Source organism: Notolepis coatsorum (assembly GCF_963971535.1).
Source record: "Notolepis coatsorum genome assembly, chromosome: 9".
Classification (NCBI taxonomy): domain Eukaryota; kingdom Metazoa; phylum Chordata; class Actinopteri; order Aulopiformes; family Paralepididae; genus Notolepis; species Notolepis coatsorum.
The window spans coordinates 126651972-126671045 of NC_140173.1; the positions used below are offsets into that span (position 1 = coordinate 126651972).

General features: G+C 41.0%; 1 protein-coding gene across 2 annotated transcripts in view; it reads right to left on the reverse strand.

Annotated features, from left to right (window-relative positions):
• The window catches only part of edrf1 (erythroid differentiation regulatory factor 1), a 38387-nt gene extending 20850 nt beyond the window's left edge, over positions 1 to 17537 (reverse strand). For both annotated transcript variants that reach the window (XM_084321197.1, XM_084321198.1), the window contains exons 1-14: positions 17073 to 17537; positions 16148 to 16359; positions 15891 to 15957; positions 15671 to 15796; positions 14181 to 14305; positions 12567 to 12705; positions 12141 to 12242; positions 10430 to 10551; positions 8840 to 8951; positions 8456 to 8603; positions 6623 to 6734; positions 6347 to 6458; positions 1877 to 2158; positions 1415 to 1486 (exon numbers count right to left, since the gene is read on the reverse strand). In XM_084321197.1, the coding sequence (XP_084177323.1) occupies positions 1415 to 1486; positions 1877 to 2158; positions 6347 to 6458; positions 6623 to 6734; positions 8456 to 8603; positions 8840 to 8951; positions 10430 to 10551; positions 12141 to 12242; positions 12567 to 12705; positions 14181 to 14305; positions 15671 to 15796; positions 15891 to 15957; positions 16148 to 16359; positions 17073 to 17168 (1827 nt within the window). In that variant the 5' untranslated portion in view covers positions 17169 to 17537. The remainder of the gene's footprint in view (positions 1 to 1414; positions 1487 to 1876; positions 2159 to 6346; positions 6459 to 6622; positions 6735 to 8455; positions 8604 to 8839; positions 8952 to 10429; positions 10552 to 12140; positions 12243 to 12566; positions 12706 to 14180; positions 14306 to 15670; positions 15797 to 15890; positions 15958 to 16147; positions 16360 to 17072) is intronic.
• Between the last annotated feature and the right edge of the window lie 1537 nt (positions 17538 to 19074).

The window sequence follows — 19074 nt, forward strand, 5'->3', positions numbered from 1 at the left end:
CCAGATAAAATAGTACTCCGGTAAAAGTAAATGTCCTCCATTCAAAATGCTAGTTAAGTCAAATTTGAAAAGTATTTAATACGGAATGTACTTAAGTATCAAAAGTAAAAGTACACATTTTACATGACGTGTATTTCACTGCTTCATCCATTGACGGGTTACAGGTTATGTTAAAGTGGTATGTGGTCTACTGTAGTTATCCTGCTCTGATTACGTCCTCTTGAAGTTGCCAAGCTTAACACATTGGGCGCCGGGGGTTGTGCCCATCATTGTACCCAGTCTGCCACCATTGAAAGCCTATGGAGATGTTTACCATCTTTGCCGGGCTATAACTTTTTAAATTTTATTGCTATATTGACATTACTATGGCTCATTCATCGATTATCTATCGTTCAGGATGTGGGAACGTTATATTTCTTCATTCATACATTGTTGTGTTAATACCGTCTAGAATGTAAGTATGTTTTTAAGATTTTCTGCTGTAATTCCAAAAACGAGAGTTATAGGCCCCATATGATAGATTATCGATGTGGCGTTTCTTTCCTATACATATAAAAATTCAAATGTATATGATCGGTATACATTATGCTTCATCATGCGTGAAGGAAAAGGGGGGGGGGGTCATTTATAATTCCTTGATAGTCAGTAACGGCTTTATTTAGTATGGGTTGCTACATTGATCAGATGGTTTGCAGTGAAATTAATAAACAATCGGGCTGAAAATAACGTTAGTGTCCTCTTACCGTTCGCCGATGAGACTGGAGGAAAAATATCCCAATTATTTGACGCCGATCTCCTAGATCCATTTCCGGTTTGAATGGCGCAATAAACGCCGAAATCATATCGATTATTGAGTTTAGAAAGCGATCCAAATGCACTATAGTGTTTGTCTGGATCCACGTAACAAGATATTACTGCGGGAGGGATTTCCTCGATGCACCAGCGCCACTTCCGGTTTTGGCGAGTGTGTAACTCGCCCGACCATCCACCAGGCGGCGGTATTGAGGCGTTGCAATCTCATACAGGGTGCCGCTGCAGTCCGGAGGGAGACTGGATGAATTATGAATGCCATGGCGAAAAAAATGAAATATTGATCCCAAAAACGATTTACGCCGTTGTTGGCGTTCAACGCATGGCGGGCAAAAACGGTGTACGTCGTTCTTGGCGACCAATGTGTTAACATTTGAAAGTGCATCATCTTCATCAACGTATGCCATGTTTTATATACAAAATATCTTTTCTTCAAAGTAACTAGTAACTGATGGTTCAGAAAGATGTAGTACAGTAAAAACTACAATACTTCCTCTGGAATGTAGTTTGTAGTACCTCAAAATTGTAGTTAAGTATAGCACTTGAGTAAAAATACTTTCCACCACTGCTCTTAAAAGTACACTAGCAATCATCAAAAACTCACCTTTAGCACGTAGGTGAGGACGTGTCTGCATCTCTCCTCCTTGTCTTGCGAGACGGGGAAGGCGTAGCTCGGCTGTGAGGAAGAATTTACAGCAGATTCAGTATCGTTTATAAAATAAAAAATATGAAAGTACAATTTACTGTACAAGACAGGATTCTACAGTACTACCACATGTTCCTGAACATATAATCATGCTACATAGTAAAGTGAAAAGACAAACAATCTACAGATTCAATGTAGTAGTGGACATTTTCACAAGATCATTGTCATCATCATCACATTTATTTTCTGTGCTCCTAAACAGTCCCTTTAGTGACCTTTTAAGAGGTCCTCCTTTATGACCGCATTGATTTTCAGGACAACAGTCATGTGGGGAAACAACAATTTGTCAATTGGCCAAAAAACAATCCTATGACAGCAATAATTGACCAACAGGACAGACGTGTGAAAAGCAGAGCTCACTCTGATCTGGTGTGTGGACTTGTATTTCTCTGGGACCGACAGCTCCCCTACTGAGCGGATCACAGCCACCGCTTTGCTGTCGCCCGGCGGGTCGGAGCAGGTGCTGTAGGAGCCGTTCTCGTCGCTGTCCTCCGGCAGCTCCTCGTCATCCTCTTCCTCCTCTCCGTCATCGCTGTAACTGTCCTCAGAACCACCGGCCCGCAGCGACTCCCCTCCGTCCTCCTCAGGCGACTCGTCCAGCGGGAACAGCTCTGACAGCATGTAGTGGGCTGAGGCGATGATCTGAACACAACGCAGATAATGGGAGTCAAGTCCAGTCCAATTCTCACGGTGCGTAACAATTATCATTTAATAGCAATCACCCGCTAATTTCTGCAATATAAAGATACTGCAGGTATATATATAAATACAAATATACACCATATTTATATTTACCGAATATATTTATCCATATCCGTCTGAATATACATGCATGTAATCCTTTTTATATACTGTACCTGTTACAAAGGATCAGATTAAACCGAATATATATATTTATTGATTGATATATATTGCATAATATTTGTATATCGTTTGATATCCCTTGTATATTCCTTGTACATATACACGGAATATCCCTTTAGCCTAGTACAGACCATAATATTTCATTCTCCTATTGGACAGCGGTCCACAGGCGCCAAGGCCATGCCTCCAAAGTCAGGTTCAAAGTCACCGCCGGGGACATGCCTGGACAAGAATGGTACTGCCCAAGGATATGAGACAGGAGTAAAGCTGGTACTAGTTTATTCATCTAAGCGTATAAATACGGCGCAGGTGAATACAGAAGCACTTAGTCAGAAGTCTCGTTACCCAATAAGTTGAAGCCTCACCCACGATACGACGTGCGGTGAAGTATGGCCTGTTTGGCCCCAAATAGAGCATTGAGACCGCGTGCGAATTAATAACTGAAGTGTCAGAGTTTGGCGCTATACCGTCGAGTGCGACATATTTCTATTAAGTCAGTAATAGTCTATTTGTGTATAGTGTATCGTGCGGCTAAAGTTCTACAGTGACCAGCATCACCAACGTTTTCCTCGTATCAGCTAGAGTGCTTATCCAGGCTGGGCTGCTTTCATGGCGCTTTCACCCGAGGAGCCCTAGACGAGGACCGTGTGGACATGTACACTGGATTATCTACCCGACGACTGCATAGCCCTTTACGGCTGGATTATATTTGCTTTTGGTCCTGTAATTAATGGAGCGGAGAATCGCCGACGCCCACACGTGTGTGGGATTTACCCTGTGAGGAGCCACGTCGAGTCTGCGCCTCAGAGAGCCTGAGGCAGGCTAGCTTTCTTCCCTGTGGAGCTACAGGCTACGGAGAACAGCTGTATTCGTCTGTGGATCAAGATCTTATTGCACCGTCTCCCGTACTCGGAGTCTCCTTATCATCGTTGACCCAGACTCCATTACCGACAGATCCTCTACCCTTGCTGGCTTACAACCGGGGGGACCCTTCCAGTATCTCCCGCTATATATTACTAGTGTACCATAGATATAATTCCCTAAGATTCAGGTTGTATAATTACCTCCTGCGTAACCAGAGAATGGACATTCGTTATTGATTTGCCTACGCACATTCCTTTGCCTTATAAGCGCATTCAAAGTGAAATAGAGAAGTATATTATGTACCTTTTGCTGCAATAAATACTTAATTACAACTTTGTGTGGAACCGATTCATTGTGGGAAGTGTTCATCATTATATATATCATGTACTGTATGGCCAGTAATTAAAGTACATAAGACGGTAGTGGTTTAATGATACCATACTTATCAATACAGTCAGGGAATTGTACCCCTCAGTTACAGTACCTATTTATATACCTGTATATAACTATGACATGCACAATAATGCTGTATATGCCGTATATATTATATTTACTATATAATCCTTTTTACATATCTGTAGATACTATATAACTTACTGTACATATTCCTTAACTACTTTTACTAGTGTGATCGGAAAATATTATCATGTCATATAGTTCTGTGTTAAAAATACATATTCTATGTCGATAGCCTTGACTAGTTAATATAGGTTAACTAGCTACAGCTCAGACACTAGGTCTTAACAGTGTTCTTATAACGGCCAAGATTTAGGAGACATTTGGCCTGGACTCCAGTTCTAATGTGAAGACATAACAAAGTCCCTAAACCCATCTTTTGTTTTTGTTTTCTCACTAGGGCATTTTTGTTTACCTTTCTTGTCAGATTTGTTATTAACACATTGACCGCCAATAACGTTGTACGACGGGTTTTCTGGTCATGCAAATACTGCCAAGCCACGGCGTACGACGTTATTGAGATCATATTTCATTTTTTTCGCCATGGTATTCATAATTCCGCCACCCAGCCTCTGCGACAGTGGGACTCTGCACAACCGTGCAACGCTTCAATACCGCCGCCTGGTGGATGATCGGGCGAGTTACAACCGGAAATGGATCTGGTGATCTCGGTGCATCTGGGAAATCCGTCCGGCAGTCACATATTGTTGTGGGACTCTAGACACACATCCGTGTATATGGATCGCTGCCATAACTCAATAATCGATATGATTTGGGCGTTTATTGCACCATACAAACCGGAAATGGATCTAGTCGATAAACGTCAAATAAGTGGGATCTTTTTCCTCCAGTCTCATCGGCGAGCGGTAAGAGGACAGTAATGTTACTTTCAGCTTGATTGTTTATTCTTTTCAATGCAAACCGCTCTGATCAATATATCACCCATACTACATAAAGCATTTACTGACGATCACGGAATTATAAACGCCCGCCCGCCCGCCCGCCCCCCCCCCCCCCCCCCCCCCCCCTTTCATCCGCGCATGATGAGTCATAACGTTTAGGATCGTATTCAGTTGGATTTTTTAATATAGCGTGTATCGCGAATAAACTGCAATAGATAATCTATATTGTGCGTTTAGGCCTATAACTAGCGTTCTAGGAATTACTGCAGAAAACGATAAAAACACTTATAATCTAGACGGTATTTTCGTATGAATCTATGAATGAAAAAGTATAACGTTCCTTCATCCTGAACGATAATCGATGTTGAATGGGCCATAGTAATGTCAATTTAGCAATACAATTTAAAAAGTTATAGCCCTGCAAAGAAGGTGAACATCTCCATAGGCTTAGACTGGTGGCAGTGATCATACATTGATGGATAGAAGCGTGGCAGTCAATGTGTTAAGTTGGCATCTTATGTACGTCATGTCAATTATGTATTTATTGTAAGTCTGATCAGAGCTCTGTGTCACTTTCTGGTCAGACGTTCGTGTGTCTGATTGTAAACTGAGCTCTGTGGCCACAGAAATAAACTATGTTCTATATTCTTATATATACAAATTGACTCATCTGAATTTCTACAGTTTCACTGTTTGGCTCATTTAAAATATTCCACAACACTAGTTATACCGCTGGCCAGTATGACTTACTACCATAGGGTCTTTATACTTTACATAATACAATAACACTGTACATACATCTGATTAGCATTATTACTCAGTAGTATTAATTTATATATATACACTCCAGTTTAAATCACATGTACATTGTATATAGCTATTGCACTTTACTGTTACATTTACACTCTGGTTAGATGCCAAACTTCTTTTCGTTGTGCTGTACTTGTGCTGTATAACAATACATTAATCTAATCTAATCTAAATAGATGGCTGCAATCAAATACTACAGTATGAATAGATTTCTTATGGCAGTGCCTAGAGATGGTGTAGCAGTGGTTAAGAACCCCCATCTCTGAAACCACATGTCCCACTGCAGACCAAACCACTTTCAATGCCACAATCTGAAAGAACACTTGCCCAAAGGCAAACCATTAAGTAGGGATGCACCGATCCGATATTGGTATCGGTATTGGCCGCCTATATCAGTAAAATAGCTGGATCGGGTATCGGTAATAAATATAAAATATATCGGATTTTAAATTATTATAATTTTTTTTTAATAAATAATAAATAACCATTCAGTACATTTATATCTATGTGTTAATTTGTTACATTTAGTTTCACTAAGTTAGGAAAGTAATGTTGTCAAGCCAAAAGAATGATCCCAGTCTCTTCCACAGTGACAGTGAGGCATACAGTTTATTAATTGAATGAAGTTTATTTTCTGTCTTTGTTTACAACAAATCAAAAACACACTTGTGATCCTTTACAATTCTTAAAAACAAAATATATTTTAATATAAAAATAAAAAAAAAAACGTGGATAATCTTTTTTTTTTAAACTTTTTGGGGAAAAGAATTGGACAATGGGTATCGGATCGGTATCGGTATTGGCCGATACCCAAACCCAAGTATCGGTATCGGTATCTGGACTGAAAAAGTCGGATCGGTGCATCCCTACCATTAAGTACAAAAGGCCCTGGCTGAACAAAGTCCTGTTGGTTCTCCGCTATCGATGGTTTTACCTGCGGGTGTCTTTCCTGGTCCAGCAGCTTGACACAGTTGAGGAGCAGAGTTCTGATTGTCCCATAGTGCTTTCTGTTCTGGCTGGCCTTCAGCATCATGTTACTGGCCACTCTACACAGACAAGCAACGGTACAGTCAGTCAGCTACCGCCAACACAGTGGCGAGTCCCATCTGTTTAGCTTTGAATAACCATTGCTCTGAAAGATGACCCCATTCACCCATATGATGGTCTGGGAGGAGATGGGGGGCTACATTATTGTCTGTAGGAAACCTACTTGTACAGCAGCACAGCCACAGGGAGCGTAAAGGGATTCTGACATTTCTCCTCTTCTGCCTCCTCGCATAGCGTGGTGAGGTCATAGAGCTTCACTATGTCACTGCCACTGGCTGAGGAGCAGAGACACAAACAGGTTGAGGAAACATGGCAGGTGATGATCCAAATTACAAATGTTACATATCACTGCTGTTAGACCAAAACCTTGTATCTCTAAAAAGAGTAAACTTTTCAGGAAAAATCTCTCATTTTCAGATCGACACCCATGCATGTTTGGAGGTATACAACATTGGGCTATGAATGGGTTTCAGGGTCCAGACACTCACGCACAATGTCAAAAACATGTTCATTTTAAACATGCGTCGCTCCCTTCTTTGAACAGCCAGTGGGTGTGCCCTACCTTTGAAGAGCCAGTAGGTGTGGCCTACCTTTAAAGAGCCAGTAGGCCGTGTGGCTCCCGTGACTTTCGATTCCATTATCGCTGCCAGGTTTTTCCTACAGTTGCGCAATAACGTTAGCATGTAGCCATGGCAGACTCTATTTGATTCCTTAAGGGGTCGAAATTGCCTGGGTTTTGGTAATATGCTCCCGAAATGCTCCCGCTGTTTGGCTACTTCTATGTGCAGTGAAAACTACTTGAATGCTTTAGAACCTAGTCATTGATTTAGTTCAGGGTGAGCTAAAATTAGCCGCGGAGCTAACGCTACCTAACGTGAGCTAACGCTATTTAATCAAGCTCACAAAGAGAGATAAACAGCTGACAGCGGATAGTACAGGTACAAATACAATAAAACAGCAGGTGGGGGCTGTTGTGTAAACCTTGTACTCTTTAGTTCACATATAATAAGAGACGGAGTGTTTGTTTACAAGTCTGTACACTGTAAGCCAGGAAGTACCGTGGTGGTGCAACATACAAATGTGTCCGTGTAGCAACACAAGCCAATACCTTATAGGACAGGGGCCCGGGGAGGGAGCTCTGTGTGTGTGTGTGTGTGTGTGTGTGTGTGTGTGAGACAGAAGTCAGAGGAATAACGACCTGTTATTCAATAGATTAAATTAGTTTAAGAATAAAAAAATAAATACATTTTAAGAGAATCTCAAATACATTATTTTATTTAAGTGTAGGCTATAGTTAATGTTTTATTTTTTTACAGTTTTTGTATTTTTCTGACATGGGGGCTCAACAATAAATGACAATCAGAAATGTCAAGTTGCATGTTGTTATTCTAACCAGCTTAGACCCCTACGCTCTGCATCTTCTGGCCGCCTCAGACCTACTCCTATCCAAGCTCCGGGAGGGTCATCAAAGAGAAGTTGCCTATTCTCAGTCCTTGCCCCACAATGGTGGAATGAACTACCCACCCCAGTTAGGACAGCCGAATCACGTCCAATCTTTCGCCGTCGACTAAAGACGCACTTCAACCATTATCTGAATAAAAAAAAATATATCTAACCCTAACTAACCGTACTGTCATGCACTTGTCCTAATAAACTAACCTACACTGTAGCACTCAACACTTTGATGAACATTGTTGCTCAGCTGATAGAGTTGTGCCCTTCCTGATGGCTTGTCGTACAGAACTTGTAAGTCGCTTTGGATAAAAGCGTCAGCTAAATGACTAAATGTAAATGTAAATGTAGTTCTGTTGCATTTCCAATTTATTTATGTAAATTATAAATTGATCAGGTATCGATAAAGAATCGAATCGATAAGCAGAATCGATAATGGAATCGTATCGATAAAATCCTATCAATTCCCATCCCTAGGTGTGGCCTACCTTTGAAGAGCCAGTAGGTGTGGCCTACCTTTGAAGAGCCAGTAGGTGTGGCCTACCTTTAAAGAGCCAGTAGGTGTGGCCCTCTTTGGTGCAGTTGGACTTCAAGAAGGAGAGGATGTTCTGAGCAATGTCTTTCACCACCCTGGTGGAGAAGGTGGAGTTATCCAGGTCGGGGATGTCCTCCGTCTTAATCATCTCATATTTCTGCAAAGAGTGCCAAATAGAATTATTCAGGGGCATAGAAAATATCTGCTATGTGAATTACATCAGTGATGAAACAATGTATGATCTCCTGGAATCTTGGAATTCTAGACCTCCAATAACTTTCCATGGCCAGTGGCAGTGACCGGCCATTACATAAGAGATGAAAATCATGAATCGGATCATAACAACACTGTCTGCAATAAGCCTACAGGATAAAATAGAATAGGGGTGTTTACCTGGACGATGCCATTGACATGAAAGCACATGACAAGCTCTGGAACATTGCACATCAGATTGTCCAGCCAATAGTCTATACCCGTCAGAATGTTGATTGGCTTATTGTTATCCCTGAGAGAGAGAGAGAGTTTTTGTAACAACCCTTTATTGTGCACACAATTGTGCATATAAGTTAACACAGTATCTTAAAATGTTAATATTTCTACGGTATTACATTTAACAAAAACAGTTTCCCCTCCAGAACTCTACTCCCCTATAAGACCAAATATATTAACTCAATCAGCGCCAGACCCGAGGATAGTCGGGTTATCTCGCCACCCGTTCAGCACCAGACCAGAGTATAGTCAGGTTTTCATCGTTATTTCTTTTATTCGATATTTCTATTCATTACAGGCACACGGACTCGGGGTTAACATGGGGAATTATCCTGAGAATGCCAAAGTGCAATACCGGCCGCATCCTCCCAGGTGGCAGTATCGAGCACCCTTTGAAACCTTATATCTTGGCCTGTGCAACGTTCAAATGTCTCCGGGCGCACTTCTCTTGTCAGGCAAGTCGAGCAGGTATCCCGATCGCATTGAGAAGCGGCAAATGCCCCTGATGCATCTGTTGTGGTGGATTATGTTGGCGACACGATGGACACCAATACTTGGACTCGCGATCAGACAATTGGAATATTCTTTTTGTGGTACCTCCTAGTGAAGGTAAGGACTAAATTATATCAATCCTGCCTTGATCAAACCATGATTTCACCTCGATCGCAACGTGTGTGTAACGTTACTCCACAACGTATGCCGTTGGTGACGATCAAAGCATCAAAAAACTACCCCCCCCCCCCCTTTCATGCATTCATGATGAAACATAATACCCATTATATACATTTGATTTGGAAATAGTAGCGTGTCCAGGCGAGAAACGGCAACGCTTTTAGTGAAATTCACGTTTTGCTGCATATCGTCGTTTTCTGGGATTAGACAGGATCACTCTAAAACTATACTTATATTCACCACGGTATAACACACGAATGTATTGATGAAAGAATTTTTTATTTTTCACATATTGAACGATATATAGTTGATGTCAAATGGGCCATAGTATTGTATCCATAGCTATAATATAGAATAAATATAGCCCTGCAAACGCTGCCACTTATTCCTATCTTTTAAAGCTTGGCGTGGTAGGAACAAACAATGCTCAAGTCAGTGGTGTCCAATGAGTTAAGACCCTCATTACTCATCAGATACTATTAGAAATCCAATTTAAGCCTAGCTCTCCTTAACCTCTTAAAAACACACACACCAAAAGAAAGAGAGAGAGAGAGAGAGAGAGAGAGAGAGAGAGAGAGAGAGAGAGAGAGAGAGAAAGAGAGAATGCTCTCTAGGTTAGATTGGAGTTGGTTTAAAAGAAAAAGGGGAATAATTGATCTTCATGGATAAAACACTGTGGGATGGAAACATTGTGTAATAAAGTAGGCACACCACTATAATGTTCCCAAATGGTGTTTGTTTCACTGCACAAATCCATGTTTCCACCCTGAAATAAACACAGTTTGGTTGGGATGGGAGCGCTACAGCTCCTTCCATTCTAACCTGAGTCGCAGACTGACGGCTGGGTAGCGTCCTCCTCCGAAAATAGGCATGTTGGACCCGACTAACATGTGGATATCCTCAAACGTCCACATGATGTTACGCACAAAGTCATTCCTTAAACCCTGTCAATCAAAAAAGGGACAGGAAAGTGTCATTATACTGCCAGAGATGTTGATAACGTGTTGATAACGGTTTCACCATTAGTGAAAACTATATTTTTTTTTTTCTTTTTTGATATACTGGTAAGTGGTAACACTTTATAATATAACACTCAGTTATAAGACCTTTATAAGGTATTTGTAGATAATGAACTAATCATGAACAAATCATTTATATACATTCGTAAAAGATTATTAAATCATTTATAACTATGTGCTCAGTATATGACACTACACACAAGAGTAATAATTATTTGTATTTTCAGGCTGTATCGGCGCCTATACAGCCTGAAAATACAAATAATTATTACCCTCATGTCATCATCAAATACCGCAATATACTGAGCACACATTAGGAACAAACACATAATTCAAATGCAACGTTAGCGCCCACCACATCAAGTACGTCTACACAACATATAAAGGTTGTAGGTCGGAAATGATGGAATAGATTTACCAACAAAAAAGGTGTTTAGCCTGCTCATACCTTAAAAGCGTGGGGCAGCACGAATAACTTGGCTCTGCTAATGTATCGTGCTTCCATTCAACAGATGGCAACACACGTCGAAGTCTCACTCGCGTGATACTTCCTCTACATACTCAGTCAATAAATACCTGGCCAGGGTACTCCTGGGTCCTAGTGCCCCCAGTTACACTAATTGTCATGCACATGTATTTTATATGTTAATAAAATTGCATTTATCTATAGTCCTAATTCTGTCACTGTTTGATGTCACAAAGAAGGCTGTATCCGAAAGCTGTCTACAACATTTGTAACAGGTGATGAAAAAGTAAACAAATAATTAACTGTATTAGACATTTGTTAATGATGAATAGGCTTCACTTCAGATTAGGGCACACAATAGCATCTGCAAATGATTTATAGATGTTTTATGAATGTCTTAACAAATCATTTGTTAAACATGAAAAAACAAGTCTGGTAATTGCTTCGTGTGTATTCATAAAAGTCCACAAATAAACAAACTATTAGACATTTGTTAATGATGAATAGGCTTCACTTTAGATTAGGGCACACAATAGCATCTGCAAATGACTTATAGATGTTTTATGAATGTCTTAACAAATCATTTGTTGAACATGAACAAATAAATGGAGCTACAGTATAGTCGTTTTTTCATATCCATTTTCAAAGCATCTACAAATGTGTTACTACACATTAAACATTATTTAATGATGAACAAATCAAGTACAAACAATGTTGATAATGAGTTATAAATAATGTAGAACTAATTTGTAAATGTGAATGTATATAAATGTTTGTTCATGATTAGTTCATTATCTACAAATACCTTATAAAGGTCTTATAACCGAGTGTTATTATAAAGTGTTACCGATATATTCTTTATTTAACCAGGCAAGCTAGATACGAACAGATTCTTATTTACAATGACAGCCTGGCAACGGTATGGAATATGACAAAGTATATTGGTATAATATGTATACAACATGTATACTGGCACAACAAAAATGGGTTGCGATGAGCTCTGGCCACTAGAAGTATATTATGGAGAGAGGTTACAACGCTGTCATACCTGACCGTTCTCCCCCTCATCAAAGAGTGTTTGGAGATTCTGCTCTCTGAGGATGGAGGTCACCTGACCCAGAGCGAACTTGCTGTCCACGGAAATACCCTCCTGCGGATACAGTAGCAAACACACTGTAAGAGCAGGCAAAACTCAACAAAACAAATACAACGGACAGTCTAAACTGGCAGGATTAATGCGGCTTCGTTTTTTACAATACATTGGTTTTATTAACTAAATCTCTGTAATAAACAATATAGACAAGAATCCATTTGGGAAAAAGAAGAACCTGCATGTCAGAAGCAGTATGCAGTATGCAGTATGAGTATCCAACCTGTGAATGCTCCACAATGACAAAATAAATAAAGAAATTAAATAATTTAAACTGGTGAAAGATAGTAAATGGCAGCTCCACTGATGATGATTGGTCATTACCTCTTTGGGAGCAGCAGATTCCTCAGAGTCAGACTGTGTGTTGGTGAAGGTGGCCGGCCAGGAGGGACTGAACTCCTCCGCCCCCCTCTCCTCCTCAGGGCTGTCTGCCACGGGCTCCGCAGCTCCATCGCCATTTATACTAGAGAAGGAGGAAGAGACAGAGGGATGGGAAAACAAATTAGAGTCGCAGGGAGGAGGGAGGTGCCATTTGGCAAACGAAGGAGAAACCTAATAACTCCTATACGTGATTTCTTCAGCGTGAGAGTGATCAAACAAGCTCACTATAGATTAGATTCAAATGTATTGTCATTATACAGCACAAGTACAGTACAACGAAAATAAGTTTGGCATTCAACCAGAGTGCAAATGTAACAATAGCAAGGGCTGTCACGATTCCACGACCATGTCGACGAATACATTTAGTCGATTTGCATATTATTCATGATCGACGAGTCGTATTGTTGTTACTTGTATGCCTTTTGCGGTGGAAATGGCAGACGTTCAAAGTCATAACATGCACAACGTATAATCTAACTAGTGCCCAATTAATCACGTTCTAAATATAAATAACTTTTCTTAAACCACTATTCGTGAGCCAGGACTCGACAGTGCGCGTTTCGCTCACTTCCGTGTTTCAAGTAAACTCCAGCTGGAAGGGAGGGGCTGAGCCCGTGAGGAAAGGGGGGTGGGGTGATGGGGGGGATGAGCACGTCTCTCTCCTTCTGTACGTCCAATGATTTGACGTAGCGTTACACTATAAAAACTAACTGGATAGTTGATAATAAATATTTCACTTCATTAGCAAAAATATTGTAAAATGATTAAGTCTGCTATAAGCTATTCCCCCTCTCTCATGTGTGTGTGTGTGTGTGTATATACATTTACTATAGGCTACTCTTTTTGACATGGATTAAGCTAATTAGCTTTAACAATCCTGATTCCTGAGCCTATTTTATTCAAAAGGAAGCTATTGATTTAAATATGTATATAGCCTATATATAATAAATACATTTTAATCGTATCTCCTGTGCTGGCACAAGCACTACCATAGCATGGAGTGGTGAGATAACACACAATACATATAATAATTCATGGAAATATACTAAAAAGCTATTTATGGCCGGTAAAAATCTCTCTGGCTGGTAGTTTTTTAAATGTAAAGCTAAAAAGGATGAGGATACTCATTAAACATTTTGAAATATTAAATTGCAAATATAATAGATTGTTGTAGATTTTTCTGGTAAATTAATGGTTTAGATTAATCGACTAATCAATCAAATAATCAACTGATTAATCGATAACAAAATTATCGTTAGTGACAGCCCTAAACAATAAAATATACAATGTATAGGTGATTAAACTGGGTATAAAATATATAAATGAGTACTACTGGGTGTAGTACTAATCCGATGTATGTACAGAGTTGTAGTATTATTATGTACAGTGACACAGGTATAAAGACAGTACGGTAGTAGCAGCATAACTAGTAAAGAGTATGTAAGTGATATGTACAGATATACAGTAGATATAGTATCTATCTACAGATGTGTAAAAGGATTATGTGCATTGTGCAGTTATGTAGAGACAGATGGATAGATATCAGAGAGGCCTCACCTGTAGTAGAGGAACTTGGACAGGATGGCTTTCTGGTACCAGTGTTCTTTGCTCTTCTTTTTCCTCTGCCATTTCTGATCGATCAGCCGCTGGTAGAACTCTTTTAGCCACGTCCAGTCTCCTGTCTGCAAGCAGCCACACGCAGAGGAGCAGACAGGCGGATTAGGCACTCCATTAAAGACTGAGGGAAGAGGTTGTCCACTTGCTATGTGCCAAATGTGTTTATTTTTATTTTTTATCACTGATCAATTATGAGACAATTTAGTTTGCATTGACAGATTCTAACAGAGCTGTCTGTCAGCACTTCTAAATCAAATTTATTTATTCTGTATTTAAACTGAGGTCAAAGGGTAAACCGTTTGATGAACATTGTTACTCAGCTGAAAGAGTTGTAAATTATTTTTTTATAATTCATCATTGTAGTGAACACAAGCATCATTATTTTTCCAAGAACTGTAGTGACAGCAATTGCCTCGAATCTGCCTGAACAGGGACTACTTCAGAGAGGCCGAGACTAGCGTGGTCACTTCAGAAAGTGGTTGGGTCATACTTGTAAGTAGAAGAAACGCACTGTAGGTCTAGGCTATGATGACGATAAGAAAAAAATATTTTACTCCAGTCTTATCCTTTAAACCCTCTCCTCTGGAATCGCAAGTATCCCTGCTGGTCTACTGGTTTGATTGATTGAAAATTGTATAACAGATTGCAGAATGGGTACAATACAGTACGGCTCAATACACACAATTGTTAAGGGGATGCAGACCAGAGAAAGACTTTCGTCTTGTTTACATCAGGGTCCCCCATGTTCAATTCATAATGACATTTATATATACATATATATCATGACATGACATAGATATACAGTACTGTTACATTTATGACATACAAATATACAGTACTGTTTAACAGAGATCCTAACAGAAACTATATACATTCGAGGGGGAGGAAACTGTACGTTTGGACATTTACAGGGGCCAGTTTCGAATTGCAGCCTCCCATAGGTGCTCTTTGAGGGCGGTTTTGAAGGTGGGTAGGGATTCACATTATTTTACGGCTGTAGGTAGGGTGTTCCACATTGTTGTGGCATAATTGCGAAAAGTGTTTAGTCCCTTGTTTGTGCAGAATCTGGGTTTAACAGGATGTGTGGAACTCCCTCTGGTGTTGTGGTCGTGGAATTCACTTACCTTTGGGAAGTATTGCGACATGTACATGGGTATCTTAGTGGTGTAGTATCAATAGAATGACACCAGAGCCTTCTCTCCTGTGTCTCACTCTCAGCCTTCTAACTGCCTCCATAAAAGACAATATATGTATGTGGACAGCCCACTCTCCTTAATAAAAAGGGTATTCTCTCATTATACATTTCTCTCCGTCAACAGATACCAATACGCCATTATCTGCTAAATCAAATGACATTTTCTCAAATGGAAGTCCCCAGCTGAAGTACGGATCTCGTTCCTACGTAGGATGAGGTTTGATAATCCCTGTACCTGAGAGGACGTCATGAAGAGCTCTTGAATGTCCAGTTCATCCAACAGGAGGGTCCTTCCAACTCGGTGGACAGCCATACTGACATGGGACTTACTGTAGGGGATTTTCAACAGCTTCTTGATATTCTGGGTAGGAGAGAAAACGTGCCATGTTTCAGATATGTGCGCACGTTTCAGAAAACAAAGTTAAAAGCATTTCATTTCCAACAGCTCCGCCTACCTCAGAGTCTGACACTACGTCAACATCATCCCCTATGGAGTCGATGAAGTCATACGCCATCCCAAAACTGCAAGAGAAGAGAGGACAGACATTCAGGAAATACAATACTTGTATAGGGTGGCATGGCAATACCATTAACATTATGATCAACCTTTATGAGTGCATCAGCTAGTAGATGTGTCCAAGCTGCAAGAAGGAACGAGATAACTTGCAAGATTACAGAATGTGTCAGTGAGTGATGCTCAAGAGTGCTGCACCTGGAAAATGGCTTGCTTTTGCTGCTCGACCCCAGCACAGTGGTTCCTGCAGAACCAAGCTGGGGGTGCTCCCTCAGCCAGTTGGCAGGAGGCAACTTCAAGTCCGTCTTCTCCTGCAGTAGTGCATAAGTAGTGGGGGGAGGTGCCGCAGAGTACTTGACCACAGCGCTGCTCTTCACCTCGTTGCTGCCCGGGCATACATCACCAGACTCCTGCAAGACACAAGAAGATAGTGTGGTCAAGATTAATAGCTGCCGTTATAGGGGGCTACAGTGGCCCGGGAGGTAGAGCAGTCGTCTGGCAATCTGGAGGTTCCCGGTTCAATTCCCGCTCCTCCCGGGCAGCGTGTCGATGTGTCCTTGAGCAAGACACTGACTTAACCCCTAATTGCTCCCGATGAGCAGGTCGGCACCTTGCCTCCGCCGTCGGTGTGTGAATGTGTGAGTGAATGGGTAAATGTGAGTAACAAATTGTAAAGCGCTTTGGATAAAAGTGCTATATAAAAAAGCAGCCATTTGCCATTTATAGCGTTATCGTTACATGGCTATTATTACCAGTTGACTTAGCCATAGGTGGGAAGAATGAATGAATGAATGAATGGGTGAATGAATGAATGAAAACTTTATTTAACAGATTGCAGAATGGGTACAATACAGTACGGCTCAATACACACAATTGTTAAGGGGGTGTAGACCAGAGAAAGACGTTTGTCTTGTTTACATCAGGGTCCCCCATTTTCAATTCATAGTGACATTTATGACATAAACAACATACATGGCATTTATGGCATAGGGACATACATGACATACAGGTATTTAGTACCTGGCTATTATTACCAGTTGACTTAGCCATATAGGTGGGACACAGGGTGTTTTGGTTAATAATACGTCTTCTTCAGTCGCACAGGCCAGCAGGGTCAACTCACCTGTCTGCTGCTCTCTCCACCGCAGTCAGAGACATTTGCTTCTTTTGAAAGATCCGAAAGGATCCCGTCTTCTCGACTCCCAGATGACGCGCTCATGATTAACGTAGTTGCGAAACAACCGTTAACCGTTCAACCTAAAGTAGGCCAAGCTGCCATCAAGAAGACAAACTATCCATTGCTTTAATGACAAGCTATAGCCCCGTTTGTGCTGCTCGTCCCGAACGGGACTAAGAGCCAGTGAAAGATGCCAACAATGTCGCAAGCGTCAGCTAACCTAGCTAGTGTGTGTTAGCCTGGCGAGCTAATAACGAGCAGGTCTGACAGCGCGTAAAGAAGGCAAACGCACTACCTTAGCTACACTATCATTCGTTAAACTCAAATCGCTTCATTAACATTCACACAAAACGTAATTTCGTTGGATGTTTAGCCACAACAACTTAACCAGCATTTCCTCCTCTCATCTGCTCTGCATCACAGACGCTGGAGTTCACGCCGCACCGCACGACGCCGCACGTAAAGTGAGTAAAGCTATACATAAAAAATAAAGTAAGATATACATTTCCGGTTAGAGACCAAAATAAAGGTATATCGTGTGCAATAAACGCGATTCTTTGAACAAATATATAATGTTATGTATTCTATCAATATAGATTATAAAGGTGTGTTTACTTTAAACTAATACAAATAGTCATTTATTTTGATACGGAACGGATGTACTAATGGTCTAACATCATTTGACCCAGCGGCGTGTTGCTTTTTAACAGGTCATGAGTGCAAGAATGTGACAATTTGACCATGTGACCGCGGCAACGCGGGAGAGCGGCAGTGCGGAAATAGGCTGTCTCTAAGACAAACTCTAACCTTAACCAGCTCCTTAACAGCGCCTAAACTTAACCGTTCTAACCTTAACCAACTCCGAAACAATGCCTAACCTTAACCTTAACCTTAACCTTAACCATGCCTAACCTTAACCATAGAAAGAATATTGCCATTCTCTTTGACAAACTCTAACCTTAACCAGCTCCTTAACAGCGCCTAAACTTAACCGTTCTAACCTTAACCAACTCCGAAACAATTCCTAACCTTAACCTTAACCTTAACCATGCCTAACCTTAACCGGCGAAAGAATACATGTTAAAAAAAAAATCACGTTAGGACTGCTGCTGTGCCAGGTGAGCTGAAGCGCCGAATGAAAGTCATGGCGGATTACTGCGGCGGTTACCTAATTCCGCTCGCGCTCTGCCGCTCCGCTCGCTCTGCCGCTCCGCTCGCTCTGCCGCTCTGCTCTGCGGTTGCCGCGCCTGCCGCGGGGCATGGCGCAGCCAATCAGGGAAAACGCGGAAGCAAAAGCAGCACTCATGACATGTCATTAAGCAATAGGCGACCCAGCGAGCGTGATTTCGAAACCTAGCCGCATTTCTGGCAAGACGCTCTCTGATTGGCCGACGCCTGTTTCTACACTGGTTTGATTGATTGATTGAAAACTTTATTAACAGATTGCAGAATGGGTACAGTACAGTACAGCTCAATACATACAATTGTTAAGGGGATGCAGACCAGAGAAAGACTTTCGTCTTGTTTACATCAGGGTCCCCCATTTTCAATTCATCGTAACATATATGACATACATATAGACAGTCTCCTCCCCACCGCATGTATATATTCCCTCCCCGCCGTATGTATATTTCCCTCCCACCCACCCACCCCCTCCTAATGTACAGTCCCCTCCCCATCATATGTATATACTCTGTCAGGATCTAGGGGTAACAGTACTGTATATTTGAATACCGCCTATGTCACAAATGTATCAGTACTAAATACCTATATGTCCCTATGCAATAAATGTCATGTATGTTGTGTATGTCATAAATGTCTATATGAATTGAAAATGGGGGACCCTGATGGAAACAAGACAAACGTCTTTCTCAGGTCTGCATCCCCTTAACAATTGTATGTATTGAGCCGTACTGTATTGTACCCATTCTGCAATCTGTTAAATAAA